The 25,108-nt window shown below is 39.3% G+C and overlaps 2 protein-coding genes across 2 annotated transcripts; both read left to right on the top strand.

The window, feature by feature from the left end:
* Window positions 1-2,258: 2,258 nt before the first annotated feature.
* Window positions 2,259-5,023, top strand: LOC310829622 (olfactory receptor 6M1-like; the record flags this gene model as incomplete). Its single annotated transcript, XM_083708328.1, has 2 exons — window positions 2,259-2,317; window positions 4,049-5,023. Exon 2 carries the CDS (start codon window positions 4,073-4,075, stop codon window positions 5,021-5,023), a length of 951 nt encoding a protein of 316 aa, XP_083564454.1. The 5' UTR covers window positions 2,259-2,317; window positions 4,049-4,072.
* Window positions 5,024-7,662: 2,639 nt separating this feature from the next.
* Window positions 7,663-8,558, top strand: LOC310830518 (olfactory receptor 6M1-like; the record flags this gene model as incomplete). The annotated part of the gene is made up of 1 exon (XM_083710298.1): window positions 7,663-8,558. Exon 1 carries the CDS (start codon window positions 7,680-7,682, stop codon window positions 8,556-8,558), a length of 879 nt encoding a protein of 292 aa, XP_083566424.1. The 5' UTR covers window positions 7,663-7,679.
* Window positions 8,559-25,108: the final 16,550 nt, after the last annotated feature.

The following is a 25,108-nucleotide window of genomic DNA, read 5'->3' on the forward strand; positions in this document are numbered from 1 at the left end:
TATTGGCTAAACTACTTCATTTACATATAATACACTCGGAGCATTCTGACTTAGCTCCTTCCTCTTTCTCATCAGGCAGCAAAGAGAAAGAGACAAAGGATAATAGTCCTACATTCCGGAACACAGTAATATAAACATCCTGTCTCTGTCACTTCCCACTATGTGGAATGAAAACATGCATTGTCATGTGATAAAAAACAATCCCAGGACTGCAGCACAGGGCAAGAATCCTAACAGTAACTAGGGACTACATGCAAGCAGAAACAGACTTCTGATTGTGTGTTGGGACAGGGAATTTTGCAAACAAATGGGTGTTGCATGCTAGAGCTGTGGACAAAAATTTCAATCCGCCCTGAAGCTCTTGTCTATGCCCTTCCTGCTCCAAGATTGGACTGATTTGCCTTGGTCTAGTCTGGAGTCCACCCACCTCACCCCAAATCCATCCCCAAAGCCATTTGGATTACGTTAAAGGATTGTTTTTGTTTTGTTATGTTTTGTTTTTACAACCATATAAAAAAGCCAGGAGGAAATCCACCAACACTGTGCAGGATCTGATTCTATCACTTAGCAGCTGTCCAATTCTAAATGGTGCTGCTCCTTCATGAGGAGCTTCCTTGCATGCAAAAGAATCTGCTTGCAAAGAGCTAAAACTCCTTCATGAGGTCTGTGTAACTCAGATGAAATGAGCATTCACATCTTATAATGTGGGAGCCCTTTACAGGATTGCGCGTGGTGCTACAGTTCCCAGGGAACTATCTAGTAGAGAGGGGGCTGGCCTGCCCCATAGTGTTATTCTTTGGAGGTTCATGCCCAGCCTCAGTAATCAAGTTTCTTGCTGGGAGGCGGGCCCAGTCCATTTATAATTAGGGGGTGGAGCCAACAGTATCCTGGCAGTCGGTTTAGGAGATTCACCCTCCCTACCCTCCCTTTGTTTAATGTTTTCTTGTTTGCAAGTTAACTTTTTCTTTCTGTTTAGCGGGTGTTGGTACAGTCTTTGACTGGTTGCTGTTGAAGGACCGGGAAGAAATTTTCTTGCATTGGCAGGTTTTGTCTTCACCATAGTAATTCATCACAACTTTGGCGGTTATGGCTTTGGGTGGAATTCTTTAGTCTTTTCTTCCCTATAATTGGGGGGGGGGGGTTTGAAGTGGTGATTCACCCCCCTGCAGCAGTGATTCCAGAGACCACTCTTAAAGGGGTTATATAATGGGTGTCACTGGCCATACACTGAAAGGTTGTCAGTGAACTACCCTGCGTGCGGGGATATGGGCTTGGCTGCCTGCTACACTTACATCTCACAGAGCACCCCCATATCCCATTTACCCTCATGAGCCCCAGTTCCCCCTGGCTGGGGGCTGGGAGGGATACACGCCCAAGGCCTAAGCCAAGGTCTTCCTACATTCGGAAGTTTAATAAAGCTGTGGCCTGATTTTTAATTCCATAATGTCAGAGTCTTTATTCCTTTCTTATGATTCCTGGGGGCTGGAGGCTGCAGCACCTGGTCACACAATGATACCTTCTGAATGCTGATGATGCCTTAGACTCAGGAGACCCCATTCTTACCACTAGCTCCCTATCTTGGTCACTCTTGGTCAGCATTGATGGCCTTGCTATGCTTCCCACTTCATAACTCTAGTCTAGAATATTTTTAAGTATGCATCGTACCCCCCAGCATTGCCCCAAGAGTAATATCTATACTAACTGGGCCTCCAAGGACTTTTTTTTATTAATTAGTTTGTTTATTTATTCAGGTTGTGTGGGGGTTGAATAGACATCTTTTGATGCATATAGAGAGACAGGAAGAAGGGCTGAGGTTGCCATTTTCCTTGCGATTGCAGAACTAATTTTAAAGTCAAATAGGTTAGTTTTTCAAAACACTTGGTGTTGGAACCAGTCTTTTAGCAAGGTGCTCTAGTGGTTTATGGAGGTCAGAACAGACTTTACTCTTAGCAGGATTCATTGCTAGACACATGGGGTTTTAGATTGCTAGTGGATAAAAAATACGGTATGTTAAATCTAGATGAACTTTAGTGCTCCTTTCCACACAGAACTCATGGATTTATGCCACTTAACTGTCCATGTTTTAACAAGAAATGCAGACATGCTAAATTCTAGACTTATTTTATTGTCCTTTTTATTGTGTGCTTAACTTGTTCATATACCTGTTATTACAGAACCTATAGGAAACACTTAACACATATGATTTTCCTTGCAAGAACTAGTCCATGATGGTCTGGCAGTAGCCATCATACTGCAAACAATTTTATTTTTCTTCTTTGATGGACATGTAAGCATGGATAACTCAGTCAACAAGAAAGTGAGTAATTACAAAAATCTATCATCTATCTCTATCTCTCTATCTATCTCTCTATCTGATGTTCATACCAGCATATGAGGTGATATAGCTCAATGGCAGACCACATGATTTCCATATAAATAATCTAAGATTCAATCTCTGGCAGATTGCCATCATGTAGACAAGTAGTTGGAGGTAAAGCCCATCAAAATTACTGGGCTTCCCTGTCTCCCAACTAAATAAATGTAAGAGGCACTAGCATCCTGAGGTTTGTGGTTGATGTCTTAACATAGATATCAGAAGGAAAGGTTTGGTTGACCGAAATGGTAGCTACCCATACTTCTTCATGTAACTCACATGTTACTACTGCCTGTTTATTTGAGGTTAGGGAGATATCTGGATTGGAAGAACACACTGCAAAAGTAAAGAGGTTTCCAAAGGAAGTTAATGCTTTTCTCAAATTTTGGGAACCTCTGCAGTGTGTATCCTAGTGTGTCCTGTGTCCTAGTGTGTAATTTTATACCCACTTAACAGCAAGCAAACCCTGATATTAAAAACTTATAGCACAAATATATGAAATTTGCACTCTCTAGCTTTATATGTACAAATGCTGCTAGTGCATATACACGTACATTAGGACATTATGTTACACTTTTTCATATGCAGCAGGTAAGTTAGTGTTGGAGCAACATTATAAACTGGAACTCTGTGTGCATTAAGCACTTGTTGTCCAGACACTTTCATTATCTATATCACAATAAATAGAGAAATAATAGTACACAGGTTCAAGTGCACAAACAGAGAAATTTGATGACTAGTTTACAAATTAAGCTTGATTTAATGTGCACGTGTGCATTTATACAAGTAATGTACAATTAGGGCCAGCTAGCACACATATAAACTCCTCACCCAATATTCACATCTCTAATGAGTGACTTTCATGTTTAAACATATTGCCACAGAATAAAAAAAATTGTATGCCCTAGTATCACCCCAGTGCAATGTTTTCCAAATGACATTTCCAGCTACTCATCATCAATTAAGCAGCAATTAAATGTAGATCAATGAAGCAATGTGTATGTTTGTATGAACAAGGTTTTTTGATTATTAACTGAATGTATACACTAACTATAATATCTGGAAGTTTGGCGATTAGTGTTGGACTTGGACAAGGGAGATCTGCATTTAAATTCCTGTTCAGCCACAAAGCTTATTGGGTGGCATTGAGGCAAGTAACCATTTTACAGCCTAATCTATGTCTAAAGGTAACTGTGAAGATAAAGGGGGCGGGGATGTTCATCAGCTTGAGCTCTTTGGAGAAAAGTCAAAATATACATTTAATAATAGGATCATTCTGTGACATTATGTCTCTTATGAGTGACTCAAGACATTCCTAAATGGTATAAGCAACCGAGGAATATACTTCTGGGAACCAAGCATAAGATAAGGTAGGGATGGGGAACAACTGACCCCCCCATTGTTGTTGGACTACAGTTCCCATTATCCCTGACTATTGGTTATGATGGGCATGGCTACTGGATGTTGGAGTGAAACTTCTGGAAAGCCAGAGGTTCTCCATCCTTAAGCTATTTATTTTCTCTCATACAGCAAAGCAGGAAAAAGCCAGTAAAAGTCAGGTCCAGGAAATCAGTCAGCTGGCTGTCCTGCAAAATGGTGGCAGTCTGGAGACATCTGAGATGTAGCACTGTGGTTTCGATACCATTTGTAACAAGATGCTTTCTCTTTATCTAGGTGGAGAGATAAATATGATGAAACATGGAAAGGAAGAATGCAACACATGTAACTGAGTTCATCCTAACTGGTTTTCCAAATCCTTGGGAGATAGAGATCCTCCTCTTTCTGATATTTTTCATCATTCTGATGGCAACAATGATTGGGAACACCATAATCATAACTCTTATAATAATTGATTACCGCCTACATTCCCCCATGTATTTCTTCCTCTGCAACTTGTCTGTCATTGAAATTTTTGCAACTCTGACAGTGGTGCCCAAAATGATGCAGAACTTCCTACTGGAAAAGAAATCCATCTCTTTCTATGGGTGCCTGGGTCAATCATATTTCTATTTCTTGTTTGGCACCTCTGAATATGTTCTACTGGCTATGATGTCCTATGATCGATATGCAGCTATATGCTACCCACTTCGCTACAGCACAATCATGAGTGGGAAGGTTTGTGTCAATCTTGTTGTAGGTTCCTGGATGAGTGGATTCTTCTCCATACTTGTTCCCACGGTGATGAAGTTAGACTTGCCTTACTGTGGCCCTAATGTGATCGATCACTTTTTCTGTGACAGTGCCCCTTTGCTCCACTTAGCCTGTACTGACATCAGCCTTGTGGAATTTATTGACTTCCTTGTCTCACTTCCCATTCTTCTGGGTTCTCTTTTACTGACACTCATCTCTTACTTTTATATTATAAACACCATTCTCAGGATTCCTTCTGCCACAGGAAGGCAGAAGGCATTCTCAACTTGTGCCTCCCATTTCACCGTGGTTACAATTGGCTATGGCACCTCTGTCTTCATTTATGTTAGGCCGTCCCAAGCCAATTCTATGAGCTTCAACAAAATTGCCTCTCTGGTCACAACTGCAGTGACACCCTTGCTCAACCCCATTATCTTTACATTTAGAAACCAGAAAGTCCAGGAAGTTTTTAGGGACTCAGTTAACAAGTACATAAAGAAAACAAAAGAAGGAGATTGAAAAGGGCTGTAAATTTACATTTATTCCACCCACACCCCTTAATTTTCTTCATAATTGTAGGATACAAGGTTCTCACTTTAACCCCCCCACCTTGTGGTGTAGTTTAGGTTGAGAAAAAGTAAATGGCCTGAGGCTGCCCAATGTGCTTTATGATCGATCGTGGATTTTACCCAAGTTTCTTCTTCATCACAGCATCCTAGACTTTACGACAAACAAAACATATTTAAAATTATTATTAAAAATGTTCTAAATTTGTATGTCTATATTCTCTCAGATTTGTTTTTAGATGTTCTGTAGAATCTGTAATAATGGAACCATCCAACAAAAAGATGATATGCTATTATTTGTAAAGCATCTCTTGTATTTTTGTTTAAAATAAAAAATAAGGGTAGAAATGTTGAAGACAATATATTTTAGCCACAATAAATCAATCAATAAATTCTTGGTTGGATATTATTGTGTTAGCAGTCATGGAAATATGAGAAGTACTTTAAATACAGTATATTAATTTTAAAAACTCCAAGAGAGGAAAAAGACAAGGAAAAAAATATGGTGAGATTGCAATGTTAAACCCAAGTCAAAATTAAATGAATTTTAAAGGACTAAGGTTGCTTTCAGATGACCTGTTTATTGTAGGGTTGTGCACTGGGTTCAGCCAAAGCCCAAATCCTGAACTGAAATCAGCTGATTCAGAACCAACTGATTCAGCATGTAGCCTCTGGAAAGTTGCTCAGAAGATAGTGTGGCCCTCACACTGAAAAATGTCCCCTATCCTTGCTATGCACATTCCTATGGGCTTATCTCTAGACATACATAGGACTATGCTGTTAAAATCCTATTAATTTTAATGGAACATGTTGCACATCAGATCTTAGTGTATTGCATAACATTTTATTTAGTCCCTGTGGTGATTCTGACAGTCTCATGAGAATCATTTTACGAACAAATTTTATTTAATCAGCTGGAAGGGTATAGTTGTTAAAGGATCGTTTGGTGAGCCGTAGTAGCTGAGTGAAAGCAAGAGAATATTTAGCACCATCTGAAATTACTCTTGGAAAGAATATGAAACCTTTGTAGGTCAGTTATCATATGTGCACCAGGGAGGTCATCTGAACAAGCGGTTTTCTATTGACTGAATAAGCTATTAAAACAGCTTATTCTGGAGCACCTCTGAAGTGCATGAGGTTCCAAAAAGATCAAATCCAATTCTACAACAGCAATGGCAGGAACACAAATGAATATTCCTCTGATCTCTCTGTGTCCCCAAACATCTTTAGAATGTATCGCCTGGAAATGCAGCTGATTCTTTTTGCTGAAGATTTGGTTTAATGGTAAAAGAACACCTGTGAAGCACGGAGCATGATTTATGTGAGTCACAAAATGCCTTATAAAAATTAAAATATTCTGTGATATTATGTCAGTTACAAATACATTTATTTTTAAAATATTTTTTAGCAAAGTGGGTTGGATGTTGAGTGTTCAGGTTTTTTATCTGAATAGAATTTTTTTTAATCCCCCCGCAGGAAGACCCATATGCAGCCTCCATACAGCAGGATAAAGTAACATAATGCAGGGATGAATATAAGGGCAGCATTAATAAAGGATATGGATAGTTAAGGACATCAATGAATATCTCAAAGGTCTTCTCCTCCTCCTCCTCCTCCTCCTCCTTCTTTGGCAATCACTCATAGCCAAGGAAAATTGTCTTCCATGGACACAGTCTTAACAGTGTGTCCATAAGTGACTGTGGAGGCCACACGTCCTTCTACAGTGGGGATATAGGTCTCAAAGGTAAAATAAGGCTAGCAGGAGGAGAGCCTTTGGGTGCTACTACAGGTAGCAAAATCTTATCAACTCACAGTGACTGATTCAGTAACTTGCATATTCTTACAAAAACAAAAAAACTAACCCCACTACCAACCTTTACACTGGAACATAGCGTCTCTCCAGCTTTTCAGCCAAATCCCTTTTCAAATCTATTTAAGTTTCCAGGGATTGCATCTGGGACCTAATGCATGCAAAACATTTGCTCTACCACCGAGCTGTACTTCTACCCTCGTATTCAATACAACACTTTTTTCCATGCAGGCAACTTTATGCTTCTCAGCTGTTCATCTGCCTTTCCCTTTTTCGTTATTCAGTTCACCTTCTGTTTCTCCATTTGCCTCGCTTTACTGCTCCATTTTTTTCCCTCTTGGAAGAAAAAGGAAACACACACACACATGCACATAGAAACATACATATTCATTTTGCCTTCCAGGAATATTAATTTTAAATATGATTCTTTAACAACAAACATAAACATGAACATACGATTATGTTGTGTTTCCTTGAGTGTGTCCTGTCACCAGGCTTACCTCTCTTTGTCTTTTTTTTTTATCCCTTGCTATGTTATCTATGTGCCTGAAAAAAATAAGTTGCAAGTTGTCATTTTATGTTATTATATGTTATTGTATTTCACTCCGTGGTATTTTATTTTATTTGTATTTTTGTATCGTTTTACTTTTGTGAGGTCTTATAATAAATAATTCCCCCTCCCACCCACCAGTTCTACTTCTTTCTCTCAGGAATCCTTGAAAACATGACAGAGAATCAAACTGTTATTACAGACTTCATCTTCCTTAACTTTCCAGAACTGCATCGGCTGGAACATCTCATGGGAGTCATCCTCCTTGCATGCTACCTGCTCACCGTATCTGGAAACCTCATGATCATCATGATCATCATTCATGATCATCACCTACACACACCCATGTACTTCTTCTTATGGAATCTTTCCTGCTTAGAGATTTTAATTACAACCACTGTAGTGCCAAAGGTGCTGGCTAGTCTTCTGCTAGGCTTCACAACAATTTCGTACCCAGCTTGTCTTTCTCAGTGCTATTTCTTCTTCTTCTTAGGAAGCAGTGACTTTGTCCTATTAGCAGTCATGTCATACGACCGCTATGTGGCCATTTGCAACCCATTGCGCTACACATCAATTATGAGTACTCAGCTCTGCCCATGGCTAGTCCTCGGATCTTGTACTGTTGCCTTTTTGGCTACTATCTTTCCCACCATCCTGGTTATAAATCTACCTTTCTGTAACAACAATAATATTGATCACTTTTTCTGTGACAGTGTGGCCTTGATGAAGCTGGCTTGTGCTGACACTAGTTTTGTGGAGCTACTGAGTTTCTTCTCATCCTCAGTCACCGTGGTGGGATCCTTTATTTTCACAGTGGTGTCCTACATTTACATAATAAAAACCATTCTCAAGATCCCGTCTGCCTCTGGGCGCCACAAGGCATTCTCCACCTGTTCCTCCCACTTTATTATTGTCAGTCTTGGCTATGGCAGCTGCATCTTCATGTATGTACGGCCCTCAGGCAGCAACCCATCAATTAATAAGATGGTATCTTTGATCAATACAGTGCTGACACCCCTGATGAGTCCATTCATCTTCAGTCTGAGAAATCAGCAGGTGAAAGCTGCCCTCAAGTCACTTTTTATTAAGCATGCAGTCTACTCAAAGAATAACCCAAAGTTGGGATAATGGTTTTTAAATAGAAAACATGAAGGTGAAATTAAATGAAGGGGGGAGTTTCCTTTCAATTGTCTGTTGTTATTAGATAATCCACAAGATTTCAACTTTTCAGGTATAGTTTATATTAAGAGGGTCATGTGTAACTTCTTCACATAGAGGGGGGAGAACTTCTTGCACTACATAATTTAAACTACTGGAAACTTCAGATTAGATTATAGATATTGCATGACTCTCTATTTTCTTTTAATTAAAAATGCATTTATTGTACTGTATTGTTTACCTTTCTCGTGTTGTAAATCACTTTGATATGTTTTGTGATTTAGCTGTATATAAATGCTTTTATAAATTAAATAAATATTAGAACTCTGTGATCAATAGTTACCACTATTTATTGTTTGGTATATCTGCTAGCTGCTATATACCTTTACTGTGATACATTATTCACTCAACTATCAAATATTTTGAAATGCCTATATATGAAATTCAAAAAATCTGAGGTAGACTTCATTACATAGTTATTTTGGGTAACTTAGTACTAGAACTCAGTTTATTTCAGTTTGTTCCAGCTACTTACATAGAAGAGCATCTGGAGAGAAAAGTAAGATATGAATTTTAAATCCACTGGTAGTTTTGTTTATATATGAACAAGCACAAGTTGTTTAATGACTTGATTCCAGGTTCAGGGAAACTTCTGAACTCTCCTTTTGTGGCACATTAGGCCCAGTGTATGGGAGAAATGGAGCTGATGAAGAATGAAATAGTGGGTAGCATTCTTGAGGGGTTTCTCAGACAACAGTTAGGCAGTGAACTGGGTCCCAGGAGGTAATTGTCATCTCCCCAGGAGGAAATTGCAGAAATTCCCAGCAAAAACCATGCCAACCACCACCCAGTATTGAATGCATGTCCAAAGGCATTACTCCGCGTCTATGTCCATGCACAATGAATGAAGTAGAGGACTTCATACATTTCTTTTTCTACTGCCCTATTTATGAGCTAATAAGAACTAAGCTCCTCCTCTTGATCCCATCCACCATCACATCTAAGGAAGACTGTTTGAAATCGCTTCTTGTGGACGCAAATCCCCAAGTTACACGTGGGGTGGCAATCTTTATAGTGCAGGCCTTGAAACTCAGGGCTACTTTGACGGAGTAGTGTGTCCTAGACCTGGTCCTGTCTTAATTCTTTTATTTCCTTTTAACCTAATGTCCCGAGCCTATTTTGGGGCCATTATATGCTTTTTATACATTCGCATTCTAGATTCCCGGCGCTGGCAGCTAAATCTTTACATTATTGTCTTAGGGTAATTTAAATGTCATAACCCCAGCAATATCGCTTTGAATTTTGTGTGGTTGTTTGTTTCTAGCATTTTTTGTTTTATCCTGCTATGGCTGTATGCTAATGCAATAAAGGTTTGATTGATTGATTGATTGATTGATTGATTGCATGTCCAAAGGCATGTCCAAAGTCCGCTTTGGGGCAGGCCAGTCAGTTTATTTCCAGGGGTAAAATCCTAAAAAAAGCTCAACAACTTTGGTTGGCTCCTTGGTTGGCCCTCACAACCCTTCACTTTATCAAATTTGCCACTCTTTGGGGGGGGAAGGTTGGACTTCCGCTTGGGAGCCTGGTTATAGCGGACGAGAGCTCTTTCGGCTGAAAGAGCCCCAGTGCACTGAAGGCTGGGGAGACCACAAGAGCTTCGCGGCACCCCGAAAACAACCTCAGATTGAGCATTCTGAGGACCTGGTGTTCCTGTGGGTGCCCAGAATGACTCCCCCGCTCCCCGATAGGCTCTTAAAAAGAGCTCCGAGAGCGAGCGGGGTTGGAGACGGGGGCACTTGGGAATAGACTTGCTTTCTTCACTGCATGAAGCTCTGAGTCCGGCGATCGTGAACGGCCAATTTCTCCAAAATTTATTCGGAAAATTGTGAGTAAAAAGGATAATTTAGACAATAAATTTTACAGGAAAGGGACTTAAATACGGAGGTCGATCGCTTCCCACTGAACAAGAGAGAAAACAGCTACTGCAGCCCAAAGCCACGAATTAAAATAGGACTTTTAGAAGACTTTCAAGTTAAACTTCCATAACCCCCCTTTTAGCAGGAGGAAGGGGGGAGAAAAACTTTTTATCTAAATAATCCCTGCATGAAATAGACTGGTGAAAATTGCCCTTTTCTTTTCAGAAGCGGATCACCCGGTGGGGAAGGCTAGACTCCATTGTAACATCACAAAGGAACAGGGTACTTTCAACTTTTGCTTTCCTCTTTGGGGAAAACAAAGTAACTGCAGCTGCCTGAACTGGAAAAAAATATTACTAAAAGTGTCTCTTGCCCTCCAGAAACAATTTCAAAGTGGAAAAGCACTTTTTTGAGGTCCATTTGAGGAATTAAAGGTGTAAAAGTAAAGTTAAAGAAGGGAGGCACTGCTGAATTTTTTATAGGGGCTTGTGGTGGGAACCTGCTTTCTTCTTTGCTGTCATTTAGTCCATAAATTCCCAACAGAAGATATTTATTGCCTTGTGCTGTAATTGTGTTGGAAGATTGGGAAAAGTTATGAAAGAAGGGGGTTAAGTTTACTGCATATACTGTATTAAAAGAAAACATCGTGAAAATGATGTATAGATGGTACTTAACCCCAGTAAAGTTAGCAAAGATCTACCACATGAATGATAATACATGCTGGAAATGTAGAGAAAAAGAAGGTACTTTTTTCACATGTGGTGGACGTGTCCCAAGGTGAAAGACTTCTGGGAAAAGATTTATAATGAATTGGAAAAAAATGTTGAAAAATACATTTATTAAGAAACCAGAGGCCTTTCTACTTGGAATAATAGGAATGGAATTTCCAAAAAAGATGTCAAATTATTTTTGTATGCCACCACAGTGGCAAGACTGCTGTTAGCCAAAAATTGGAAAACCCAAGAAATCCTAGTGGTGGAGAATGGCAGATGAAGATGTTGGATTTTTTTGGAGCTAGCCAACCTGACTGGAAGAATCCACGACTAGAAAGAAGAGGAATATCAAGAAGATTGGAAGAAATTTAAGGACTATTTAACTAAATATTGTAATATAAATAATTAGAAGTCAATTGAAAGTACCAAAAAGGCCTGGGATTAAAATATAATTTAATTGTAAGTAAATTGGATTTAGAATAGTAAGAAAAGAGAAGAAGATAGTTAATTGTTGGAAATATTTTAGTTGAAGAATCATATTGGAGAGCAATTATATGCAGACACAATGAAATCCAGAAGGGAGGGATTCGAGGAAGTCAATTAACAATGTAAGATAAATTGGGTTTTTCAAGTGATATGTGTTTATTTTATTTTTTTGCTTTTCTTTTTTAGTATTGTAATGTGTTTTCTTTTGTGTGTTTTCTTTTCTTTTTTCTATGTTATATTTGTTGTACCGTATTTTTCCTTCTATTACACGCAGATTTTTTCTCCTAAAAAGGAAGGGGAAATGTCTGTGCGTGTTATTGAGCGAATGTGTGGTCCCTGGAGCCAAATGGCACGAGGGGAGGCAAAAAAAATCAAATCGCGCGTCTCGGAGAAGGGAAACCTGAAAAGAGGAAGCGGCTGCTTTCCTGCATTCTGCCTCAGGGTCTTACTGCCCACCCATCTCTGTTTCCTTGCTGTGTTTGCTCAAACGGAACAAAGAGCGGGGAAAGCCCCTCCCCTCCAGGCTGTGCTCTGTGCTGCTGAAAACATGCAGGAGGGAGAGAGAGAGAGAGAGAGAGAGAGAGCGTGCGAGCTGGCTGGCTTGGGTGGGTAGGTGAGGGAAAACTTTTGCCTTCCTTTCCTCCCTCCCGTTATACCCCTCTCCTGCATTCTTAGCCAGCTGCTTCTTTGCACACCCCTCTCGTGCTCCTTGTCTGTTCTGTGTTTTTCCTTCCCTCCCCACTTAAAATGTGGTTTAAAAGCATGGATCCACATGGATCCTCAGGATCTTTGCATTGGGTCACCCCAAATTCACCATCAGATCACATAGCATGTCCATGGCTACAGCCTGCCCCCCAAAAATCACGCACCCACTGTTGCCTGGGGCTGCAATGGTGCAAAAATGTGGTTAAAAAGCATGGATGCACAGGGATTCTCAGGATTTTTGCATTGGGTCACCCCAAATTCACCATCAGATCACATGTCTGTGGCCACAGCATGAAGCACAAAAATGATACATCCACTGTTTCATTCAGAATGTTTTCCCCCTTGTTTTCCTCCTCTAAAAACGATGTGCGTGTTATGGTCAGGTGCGTGTTATAGAGCGAAAAATACGGTAATTGTGAAAAACTTAATAAACATTTTTTTGGGGGAAAGAAAGAAACAAGTTTGGACACCACTGTAAATACAGATGGAATGGAGATCGTGATTCTTGAAATGCAGCGGGGTGCCTCCAAACAAGCAAGCTACAAAAATAAATGGAAAATAAATATCTGCTCCAAAGCAGGGTGAGGTTGGGGATCCCTGTCTGTACTTCTTAATTACTCTGTATAGTACTAGAGAGTACTATATGGCATGCTATAGGTGTGTGAAACTGTGTATGTGACCCAAGAATGGAAAGGGTGCACAGCTTTGCTAGTTATATTATGGGCTGATTTAGACAACGGGTGCCCACAATGACAATGAAATCAAATATCTCTCCATTAGCATGTCCGCTTTCTTCAGTGAGTAATCTAAGTTATCATAGTGCACAATGGCAGAATATAAATACTTTAAGCAAATGAACAAATGCTTCTGAGCACTTCAGGGACATCTATGGATTGCTGCTGTGAGTCATTAACATTACCAGTAATCGGTTGTCTTCTCTCTAACTGAAGAGGAAATCACATTTAATTTTGCAAGTGCCCCCCCCCCCCGAAAGCCATTAGCACATGGTAGACTTAGATACATGTCCTAAAGCCCATTCTAATATGGTAAAGCACAAGGCAGATATTCTGATCCCAGGACATTTCTTTCTCAGCTTCCCTTCACAAGACCAATCCTATGTCTTACACTATTTTTCCCCCTTTCAAAACAAAAAAGTATAGGACAGTACAGCTGAGATTTTGCAGATATGTTTTGCAGCTACATTGCTATACCTGGAAGCACAATTGTTGAGAGAGTATTGCCACCCCTGCAATTATTGAAATAATTGCTTCTCTCCCCGCCACCTACTTTCTGAGGCCCTGTGGATACACAGATACTACTTGCAAAATATTTTGCATGTGTTTGATGCAAAACCTGCCAACTATTAACTTGTATAAAAAAGGCATTTGAAATACATTGTCAAGACTGCAGGAAAAGACAGTGTTGATACTTTCTATCTAAGATTTTTGTGGTCTAAAGAACCAGTATTGGGTGGAGATGTGTGTGTGCGTCTCAGTTTGACTATACTGTTGCAGATATTGGTAGACTATTACTTGCTTTGACTTTGGTGCTATGCTGCAGTTAAATGATCTATTAACGTCACTCCTGTAGCTAGTTCACTGAAGGAAAAATTGCTGTGCAGTCTATAGGTCATGACATTAGGCTAAATGAGGCACCAGTTTCAACAAATGAGTAAATTCAGCTTGGAAAGAGAAAAGGCTTCTCTCTGGGAGGTCTGCTGTAGCTTAGGTTGCAATTCTGTGTGCTAGAGACTTCTATCCAGTTTTGGCCATTGTTGGGTGAAGTGCTTTGCTGGTTTACAAAACAGTTATGCTACTCCTTCTATTGCTACTCCTAACTCCTCACACAGTTCAGCAAAGTATGATATGTAGCCACACTTCAGAAAGAGATCTGGTAATGTCTGAGAAATATGAGCGAGGGGGTCATACTATTGGTGGTGTTTTTTCATTCCGTTCAGCTGCATTTGAATTCAACAGCTTCCGGGAACCTGCTGCTGATGCTGGTATTTATCTGACAAGGTAAGCACTATGCATTTTTTAGAAATATAAAAAATGTCCTTGGCTACATTTGAATAAATAGAAAAAAGCCCCTCACCCCACACTTGCACATGTGTTAAAAAATTTAATTGGTATCTATTTTTTTTTATTATCTATTTAATTTTCAAAGGGCTTAATCACATGAAGATGCCCTATAATACTCTGTTTCATTTAAACAAAAATGAAATAGAAATCATTTTAATATGCTGGCTGATTCAGAGAGTATGCCAAAATCTACATGCAAATATTCTCAGAAAGAGAATGGCAGAGCCACTGACCATCCTTCAAAAAGCTAAACAACTTTGGCTGATCTCTTAATAAAAAGCTCCACCCCAGGCACCAGCAGGGGTTGCTATGCTGCTGTCTGTGCTGGATCCAAATGGAAGAAGCAATATGTTTTTGGTTGTTAATGCATTGAGCCCCTCACTCCTATGTTCATGTTGCATGTTATGTGTATATCCCAAAGACACTCTGCTGACATCCATTCCAAGGAAACTGAACCCTAGAAAAGCATTTACTTCGGAGGGGGGGTTGATGAAATTTTGAGACTTTGTGCAATGAATAAGAAAAATATAATTTTATATGGCTCATTGTTTATTGAATATTTATACTAGCAATTCAATAACTCAAAACTATACATGTATGCAAATGTCATTACACTTAGATGTTCACATTTGAATGCAATTAAGGTTGCATGGTCAATGTAATCTCATCGTTTTAGTTTTGCCTCTTTCATTGGAAACACATATTAGAAATACTGTACTGACATGTATCACGTTTTTTCTTTAAGTAGTTGCCAGCTGAAAAATTTGTAACTATCAGTCCAATCCATGTTGTAGGGTGCTACCTAAGAATATCCAACATTTCCTGGCTTTTTGGTTTGCCATTATTGAAGTCAACAAGAATCCAAAGCTTTTACCTAATATCACTCTGGGTTTCCGTCTACTTGACAACTTGTGCGATGGAAGACTCACTTATTTCACAACAATGCAGTTGCTCACATCAGGAGGTGTTAGGACCAATAATTATAACTGTGATACAAAGAACAGTGTCTTGGCCATTGTTGGGGGACTTGCATCTGAAAACTCCATTGAAATATCAAATATTGCGAGCACCTACAAAATGGCTCAGGTATGGACTTTTGGATTGGGAAGAGGGGTCATGTACTTTCAGACGACTATTCATGCATCAAAATGCTTCATTTATTAAGCATTCATCCTGATTTGCTTAGAGAAAGCACTGTAAAGGTTAGATTTGAAGTCTTAATTGAGCATTCATTCTGATTGCAAGATAATAAGCATTCGCCCTCATTTCTTTGTGAACATTTTATATGTGTTGCTGCTAATTGTATGTATACACACAAACACATGGTTTTGCTTATATTGTTTATATTAGCTGAAACAGAATTTCATGTAAGCAAACAACCTGCAAGGCTTTCAAGAACATTTGCAAAATTTTCACTATATTTTCCTCCCCCATCCTGGATGTTTCAGCTCTTTTCACTTGATTCATTGCAGCTATATATATGCTTATGCTTATAATTACCTTAGCAGAACTTCCAAAAGATAAGTGATAGAGATGGATAGAGATGGATACATGGCGATAGCTAGACAGCTAGCTAGACTTTCGTCAAAGGCAAAACATGGATCTGCACAAAATCAAAACCCTTTGAAATTAACAACATACAGTATTACATTAGAGATCAAAGGGCCAGTTTCATAATTTTTTTGTTTCCTTACCATTTTCAGTCAACAGAAGTTAACACTGGGATTCATGGTCTTATATGTTTTGCAATTTAAGCCCCTACTTGGACTCAGAGGCCTAGCTGTGGGTGAGAACTCCCCCCCCCCCGAGTATGGTTTCTTGATTTATGAGCAAAGTGTCATTCTTTTGCACATAAATGTCCATAGGGAACAATTCCTCCTCCATGGTAAAGTATTATCCTCAGATTCCCAGCTTTCCACTCATCCACACTTTGTCATGTGCCAAGAAATAATGAGTTCGAGTTTTCTGCTTGTCCCACACTTTCTAGGCGGGCGCAGGTGTGAGTGGTTTTGCTCTTGCTTTACCACTTTCAATGGGAAAACCTACTCTCTAGAGATAAATTGGAGCAAATGTTAATCCAGAGAAAACCTGTCTGACATTTGCTCCAGTTGAGTGATAAAGATCAAGTTTTCTCCGGGGGAAAGTGGTAAGGTGAGGTCAATTCTTGATGAGGCCTTTGTTGAGAGAGAGAGAGAGAGAGAGAGAGAGAGAAAGATTCTAGTATTTTTAGAACCTGAGATGTGAAACGAAATGTAGACATGATTCTCCTTTCGTGTGAGAAATTAGCTTTATCCTTTTTTCCAGCATTGCTCCCGAAATCTTGCCTCCCGCTCAAAATTCCTGTGAATGCCCATGTGTATATAATGAACCAGCTATTGATCTTTTTGTGTCTATTCTGAGTGGCAGCAGCTCAGCAAATTCTTAAAGAGGTGTTTGTCATGAGTCACTTGAAATTTAGATGCACAGGGCTGAAGATGGTACCTTTTGAACATTCAGTGACTATGTACCATCAAACACATCAAAATGGCCCTGTGGAACTCTTTTGCAACAGAGGATTGGCAGATATAATCCCAGTTTGCTTTCAGGCATCTTCTACACATGGTATGGTTCAGGAAGACCTTTGGAACCTGCAAATCTTTGCCAACCATATTTTACATTTATAAATACTTAAATACTATATATTAGATTTTGTTAAATATAGGACCAACCTAATTAACTTTAGTATTTTCCAGTTCCAGTAGCAATATGTTTACGTAGCTAACTTTCTCTGTTTGTTGTTACAGGTAAGGCTTTACGAGTGAGTGGTTGTGGACAAACCTATAGTACCTCCAAAGCTACCAATGTAGTATGCTTCATCTATGGGTATTCACTAGTAATGTCTAATACAGGGATACCAACCCATGGATGCCCTTGAGCCTCCCTCTTTCTTTCTTTCTTTCTTTCTTTCTTTCTTTCTTTTCAAACACTTTTGTTGGGTTTTAATAATGACAGGCAGATATAAAAGGAATAAGTGAAATAAAAAAAGGTTTCAAAAAGATTAGCTGACACAATTGTCGCATAATGCAGCTATGTGATCTACTGAGTCAATAACTAATCATACCGAGTGGCAAAGAATGTATGGCCCATAATTACAAAGGGTTCCATGGTCTAAGTGAAAACATTTTATTATTATTATCATTTCAAAAAAGAATGTAAAAAGTAATCTTGAACTGTAGCCAATGCTGACATTTACATAGACCTGTAGTACCCCATGCTTCTGAGCCACTGCATTTGTGTAAAAAATAAAATTAGGCCGAGTGGCAAAGAAGCGATCTCTGAGCTTCCATTTGCTGGGGGAAGTAAGTCTCTAGTCCTCCTTGAAAGCAAAATGTTCAAGTATCCCTCTAGACAATTTTTGTGAGGCAGCCAGGCTGCTCCTACCTCTTAGGGTTTTAGCCAATAATGAAGTCAGAAATGAGCTAGGCAAAATGAATCAACTGGTTCCCAAATAATTGCTGTTTCACCTTCCCAGTTACTGCACTTTTCCTGCTGCTACTTTTCTAATGCCTACCTTACTCTCAAAGCACTTCAGGGACATCTATGGATTGCTTCTGTGAGTCATTAACATTACCAATAATCAGTTGGCTTCTATCTAACTGAAGAGGAAATCACATTTAATTTTGCAAGAGCCCCCCGCCCCCAAAAGCCATGAGCACATGGTAGACTCGGATACATGTCCTAAAGCCCATTCTACCATGGTAAAGCACAAGACAAATGTTCAGATCGCAGGACATGTCTTTCTGGGCGCTTCCCAGTTACTGCACCTTTCCTGCTTCTACTTTTTTAATGCCCTCACCCGCCTTACTCTTAAAGATGCTCTTCACACACAATAGAAAAACTATATATTTTCATAAATGCTAACAGCAACTTTTAAACCCTCATTCTGCTAATACAGATCTTCAACACCTCATCCAGTTTTGCCTTACAGTTATTTGAATTGGATATACTGTTTATGGAAGGACTGCAGATAAAGAATTTTAAATCAACACCTTACATGTGGCCTGTGTTCTCCTCCAGCTCAGTTATGGTTCATTTGATTCTGTGCTAAGTGATAAAACCCGATTCCCTTTCTTCTATCGGATGGTACCAAATGAAGTCATGCAGATTAACGGGGTAATCCAGTTACTCCTGCATTTCTCATGGAAATGGGTTGGTCTCATTGCCCCAGATGATCACAGTGGAGAAACCTTTGTTCAGACTCTGAAGGGATTGCTCACTCAGCATAATCTTTGCGTGGCTTTCACTCATAGTATCTTGGCAATAACCTCTGCCAGTGACACAGATATAGAAAAGGAAGAGGCAAAAATGTATCACACATTCTCTCAAACCAAAGCCAATGTGGTTGTTGTATGTGGGGATTCCCAATCCCTAATCCTATTTACTTTCTGGATAGATGTGAATTATCAAGGTGCTCAAATGGCTCTCGTAGGGAAAGTTTGGATCATGAATGCCCAGTGGGACTTTACTGCAGTGGATTCTCAGAGTTTCTGGTCTCTAAAACATTTCTATGGTGCTCTGGCTTTCACAATTCACACAACGGTTGTGCCAGGTTTCCAAGATTTTCTTAAGGCCTTTAATCCTAAGCAATATCATCCAAAAGACGAGTTCATGAAAGAATTCTACAAGAAAGTATTTCACTGTGGAGTTATCTACTCTGATAGGACCAGTGAGATAAGATGTTCAACAGAGGAACACCTGGAGTCTCTGCCAGGAGCTGTGTTTGAAATGAGCATGTCTGGTCAGAGCTATAGTGCCTACAATGCTGTTCATGTCATAGCACATGTTTTACATGAAATGCACTTATCCACCTCCAAGCACATAAAGTTGGGGAAAAGAAGCAGATTCGGACTGAGGAATGTGCAGCAGCAGGTAACATGTTTCAATATTTATTATTCTTTTATTGATAGATGATGCTGGTCCTGATGGTGATGATGTGACCAAAGTCAATTTGCCCAACTTGATGCCCTCCCTAATTTGAACTGAAAATCCCATCATCCTTGATCATTCTCCAGTCTCTAAGATTTCTCCAACAATCCCTACCATATGATGTGATTGTTTTGTTTTGTTTTGTTTTAAAAAAGCTACACCATATGTTAAGAAACATCAGGTTTAACAATAGTGCTGGGGAAGAGATATTTTTTAATGAGCACCAGGAGTCTACAACTGGATATGATATTGTGAATTGCTATGTGTTCCCTAATGGATCCCTCATTCGAGCTAAAATTGGAATAATGGACGCCCATACATCAGTACACAAGAAGTTTATCATTAAAGATAATGCAATAACTTGGAACAGTTGGTTCAACAAGGTGGGTTATTTTAGTCATTAATATTATATGCACAAATAACAAAGTCATTGTGTCATGCTTCATAAGGCATAAGTTCTGCACCACCCACATGCAAGAGGAGACATTAGCAGTGTAAGAAGTTCCCCCAGATATCTAGAAAAATTGGGGAGCCTCTAACCCCCTGCAACTGGCACTTGGGAATCTCACTAAGCCACACTCCTATTTCCTCTGCTTTGTACCCTCCTTTAGAGTTTTTGCCTCACTAGAATGTGCCCTTGAATGCCCACCATCTATTATACAATGGTGTGAGGGAATCACATTTGAGCATATTTTCTATAGACATCAATTTCACTTGAATACGTACTTCGACATCTAGAGGGTTTATATGAATTCATACTTTTAACTTAAGATGCATGTTCTGATGGTTACTATGTCCACAAAATAACCTATAGTGTTTTGTTGTTGTTGTCTTTTTATTAGTATTTTTTAATTTTTCTTTCGTTCTTCACTTTCAGTGATTCCCCCCCTTCCTTTTCTTACTTAAGTATGAAAATAATAGAAGGAAGGAAGGATAGTATGGATAAATTTGCCCCCAACAGAATTGTGATGTGTCATTCCTTAGTCATATGCCAGTAAATAGTGTGACCTTTATTTGAGTCAGGGGTAAGAATGTAGTACAACTAGTGCAATAGTCTCTGCTGTTCCCTATGTCACTATTCACAGGATCACACCTATGTACCCCAAGTGAAGGATTAGCATCCTCCACCAGCAATACTTTAATCACCTTATTTTTCTATTTAGGCCCTGCCCCGTTCTGTGTGTTCTGAAAGCTGCCATCCTGGATACAGCCAGAGAGTTCAGGAGGGTAAACAAGTCTGCTGCTATGATTGCACTCCATGCCCAGAAGGGATGATTTCTAACCAGACAGGTAGGAAAGTCCTGGAGTCCCATAGTTCTTTCAGTACTAAGTATGGGGCTGGGTGAAATTTCTTTCTCCACTTCGCAACCCAATTTGCATGAAGCGAAGGTGTGTGGACAAGTGGGCAAGAGTTAGAGTGATGTAAAGAAAATGCCCAGGCTCTGTAACATTTGGCTGGGATGCCCCTGAGAATGAGACTGCATTATGATGTATTGCCATTCCCAGCACAGTAAATCTGACTTTAAAAAGAGAAATCTTTATACAAACTACCATAAGTTATAGCCTGAAGAAGGGAAGAGCATGAATGCCAATTAATTCCTCCGGGTAAGCAACAAAGTTAAAATTCAGCAAGCCTAGCAGCAGTGAAGCTGAAAGGCCCTCCCCACAAAAAGAAAACAACTAAATATTAAAAACAACTAAATATTAAAAACTTTGTATCAGGGCTACTTAAGGTGGTGTAGTCAAGATATACTTGAACTCCAGCTCCCATCATCCCTGACCATTGGTCATGCTGGCTGGGAATGATGGGAACTGTATTCTAACAATATCTAGAATATTGGCTACCCCTGCTCTACATACATTTATGATGGGCTTTGCCCACAAAATCCTTATTCCCTGATTCTACTTTGATTTCACCTGGTATCTTACATCACTGACAGTTTCTACTCTTTTAAAAGATGCAGATCATTGTGACAGATGTCTAAATGAGCAACGCTCCAACCAAGAACGGAATCAATGCATTCCAAAAGTAATTCACTTCCTCTCTTATGAAGAACCTTTGGGAATGGCTTCAGCTACCTGTTCCCTCATGTTGTCTTTAGTCACTGCTCTGATACTTCAAATATTCATTAAGCATCAAGACACTCCAATTGTCAAAGCCAACAACCGAGATATCACCTACATTCTGCTTGTCTCTCTTCTGTTTTGTTTCCTCTGCCCCTTGCTCTTTATTGGTAGGCCAAGGAAAGTGACCTGCCTTCTCCGACAAACAGCATTTGGGCTCATCTTCTCTGCAGCTGTTTCTTCTTTGCTGGCCAAAACCATCACTGTGGTCCTGGCTTTCAAAGCCACACAGCCAGGAAGCAATATGAGGAAATGGCTGAGGAAAAGAGTAGCCAAATCCATTGTCCTGTTCTGTTTCCTTGGCCAATTTGTAATCTGCACTGTATGGTTAGGAGCAAACCCTCCCTTCACGAGCTTAGACATGCACTCTGAAAGTGGACAAATCATAGTTCAGTGTGATGAAGGATCAGTCACTATGTTTTATTGTGTCCTCAGCTACATGGGCCTTTTAGCCATTATCAGTTTTCTGGTAGCTTTCCTTGCAAGGAACCTGCCAGATAGTTTTAATGAAGCTAAATTTATCACTTTCAGCATGTTGGTGTTTTGCAGTGTTTGGGTCTGCTTTGTTCCAACTTACCTCAGCACCAAAGGGAAATACATGGTAGCTGTGGAGATCTTCTCCATCTTAGCCTCTGCTGCAGGTTTACTTGGCTGTATCTTTTTTCCAAAATGTTATATTGTCATTTTGAAACCTAGTCTTAACACTAAAGGGCATCTCATAAGGAAATCCGACTAGTATCATCTTTGTGGCATCTTCTTCATTTTCTCATCAGAAATCAACCTCTGTTTTGACCCTAAACTCATCTTCCAGAATAAAGCATATCTGCTCATCTTCCAGAATAAAGCATAAAGCAAAAATGGGGGAGGGGTATCATGAAAAAGGCAAGTTCTAGAAATGTATTTATATGTTTTCAGATTAGGTTTGTTTTAATTTGAAAATATATTTTGAAAATAAGGAAGGAAAATACAGTGAAGTTATTCACTTTCCCCTCCCATGCATACACATCAACATGAATCAGTCAAAACTGATAAACATGGCAACTAAATTGTACATACGTCAATCTATCACCCATTTATTCTGGTCTTTACTCTGACCCCAAAAGTCATGAGGTTCATCAACATTTCTCCAGTCTACATGTTATTTCCAGATGCCTGATCATGTTTATTTATTCTATCTCACTGTCACTAAACACTGAGAATGATATACTATCATTTCTGATGTGAGGCATGTCACTTGTGAGGGGATAATTGAAATAAGTTATCTCCAATGTACCAGCACCAAGTTCTTATAACAACAATTTTAAGGAAAGGAAATCATTATGAGATTGGTATCTCATAAATTGGGTCTCATGGGCCAAAGGGGAATCTCTATGGGAAGTGAAAACATTAACCAGTCCTACTGAGAAATAACAGGCCATACATTAATAGGAAAACAACATGAATGGTGTTGTTGACCCTGTTGCATTAGAATCAGTGTATAAATAGTTACCTCACAATGTTGCTTTAGAATTCAAGAAGATCACCAAGCAATACTAATGGATGATCTAACTATAGACAACCTGGATTTCTGCCATCTTTCTTTAGATTGAGAATAGTTGTATTTTTAATGCTTCACAGTGGTACATGGTGTAATCATTTTTGGAATAAAACTTCTTACTTGTCTTCCATGCTAAGTTTTCTATTCTTGAGAGAAATTAAATGCACCTTCAGATATCTGCAGTGCTTATGAGGTGTGTGTGCATTCAGATTATCTAGGAGGCAGCTGAGGAAGGTGTATAGGTGAACCTCCCATGGTTCTTTTAGAAATTAAGGCAGGAATTTCTGGGTTCTGGGTATTTGTTTAAAAAAAAATCATATTGAGAGGGAGACAATGACTAACTTGGGCAAGAAAATCCCTTTGGCACACTGACAAAAAAGGTAAGATTTTTTTGGGGGGGAAGCATATGGGCCATCTTGCCCATTGCCCTAAGGACCCTTAATAGATTATCTCAAAACAGATGTGTGCGAAAGCTATGGAGTGTAAATGGTCCACACTGGAATAGAGTACTTGCAAATCTTTCTGCTTCAATAGAAGAATATAAAAAGGTGACATTCTCAGAGTCTTCAGCACATGGGCATTTAAACACAGCTTGTTGTTTCCAGTTGAATTCTGTTTTGAAATGGTCACTTGAAATGTCTTTTTGAAAGCCTCTTGGTGTTTTGCTCAAGTAAAAAACTGATAAGGAGAGGTCTGAATCACAACACAGTCCCAGAGCCAATGTTTTTCATGCAGAAGATGCCAGGTAAAAAGTATGATGTAGCAAGAGTTGGAATGGGGAATAAATTTGGTAGCGTGTTAATAACTTTGAGCATCATCAGAAAACAGCTCTCAGTTATTCATTTGTTTTCCTAAAAACAGGTTTCCCCACTGAGACTGCAATCCTATACACATTTAATTGGGAGGAGGCCCCAGTGAACTCAATGGGACTTATTTCTGCAAAGATGTGCATAGTATTGTGCTGTAAATCAGCAGCTTTTTCTGTATTCTATGGTGAGCTGTGGTCCTTCTGCATTTTGCTTACTATGCATGAAAGGAGCAGGAGTGCAGCCCATATCAATTAAAATCAGTACTAATGGACCTACAGTCCAATTACATATCAAGTAGTACTGACATTCACATCAAACCTAATTAGAATTAAATAAGAGGGAAGACTTGTCTGGGATCTTTATGTCTGGGGTATGAAGATTTTATTTTTCAGGATCGTTAAAACAAAAAGGGACTGCAAAGAGCTCTAACTTATCCAAACTGAGTAAATACGCAGTAAAATGGCAAATGCAATTCACCATAAAGAAGAGTAAAGTGATATGTCAGGGAAGGGAGGAATTTTAATTTCACTTATGTATTCATGGGGCCTGAAATGGCAGTGACTCACCAGGAATGAGACCTTGTAGTGAAACTGAATAACTTAATGAAGTTGACAACCCAGTGTGTGGAAGATATAAACAAGTCAAATTCCAAGCTAGGGATCATTATTTTTAAAAATGAAAATAAAACTGCTGTTCTACAAATAAATGGTTTGATTGCATTGGAACAACGTGTAAGGTTCTGGTCATCACCTCTAAATGATACAGTATAGTAGGGATAGGTTCTGGAAATGGAAACCAAATAAAATAAGGTGATGGAGTGACTAAACCACGAGAAAAGGTTACAGCATTTGGGAGTTTTTAATTTAGAGAAAAGGTAAATAAGACCCAACAACATAAAAGTTTACAAAATTATGGATGACATGGAGAAAGTGGGTAGAGACATTTTTCTCCCTCTATCATAAGGCTGCAATTTATGGAAATCCAGTGAAGATGAATGTTGGAAGATTCATGACAGATAAAAGGAAGCACTTCTTCATGCAACACATATTCAAACTATGGAACTCGTTCCCATGGGAGGCAGTGATGTCTACCAACTTGGACGGATTTAAAAGAGGATTGGACAACTTCAATGCGGATAAGGCTATCAATAGCTACTAACCGTGATGGCTATGCTCCGCCTCTAC

Source organism: Podarcis gaigeae (assembly GCF_964106915.1).
Source record: "Podarcis gaigeae genome assembly, chromosome: 13".
Classification (NCBI taxonomy): Eukaryota; Metazoa; Chordata; class Lepidosauria; order Squamata; family Lacertidae; genus Podarcis; species Podarcis gaigeae.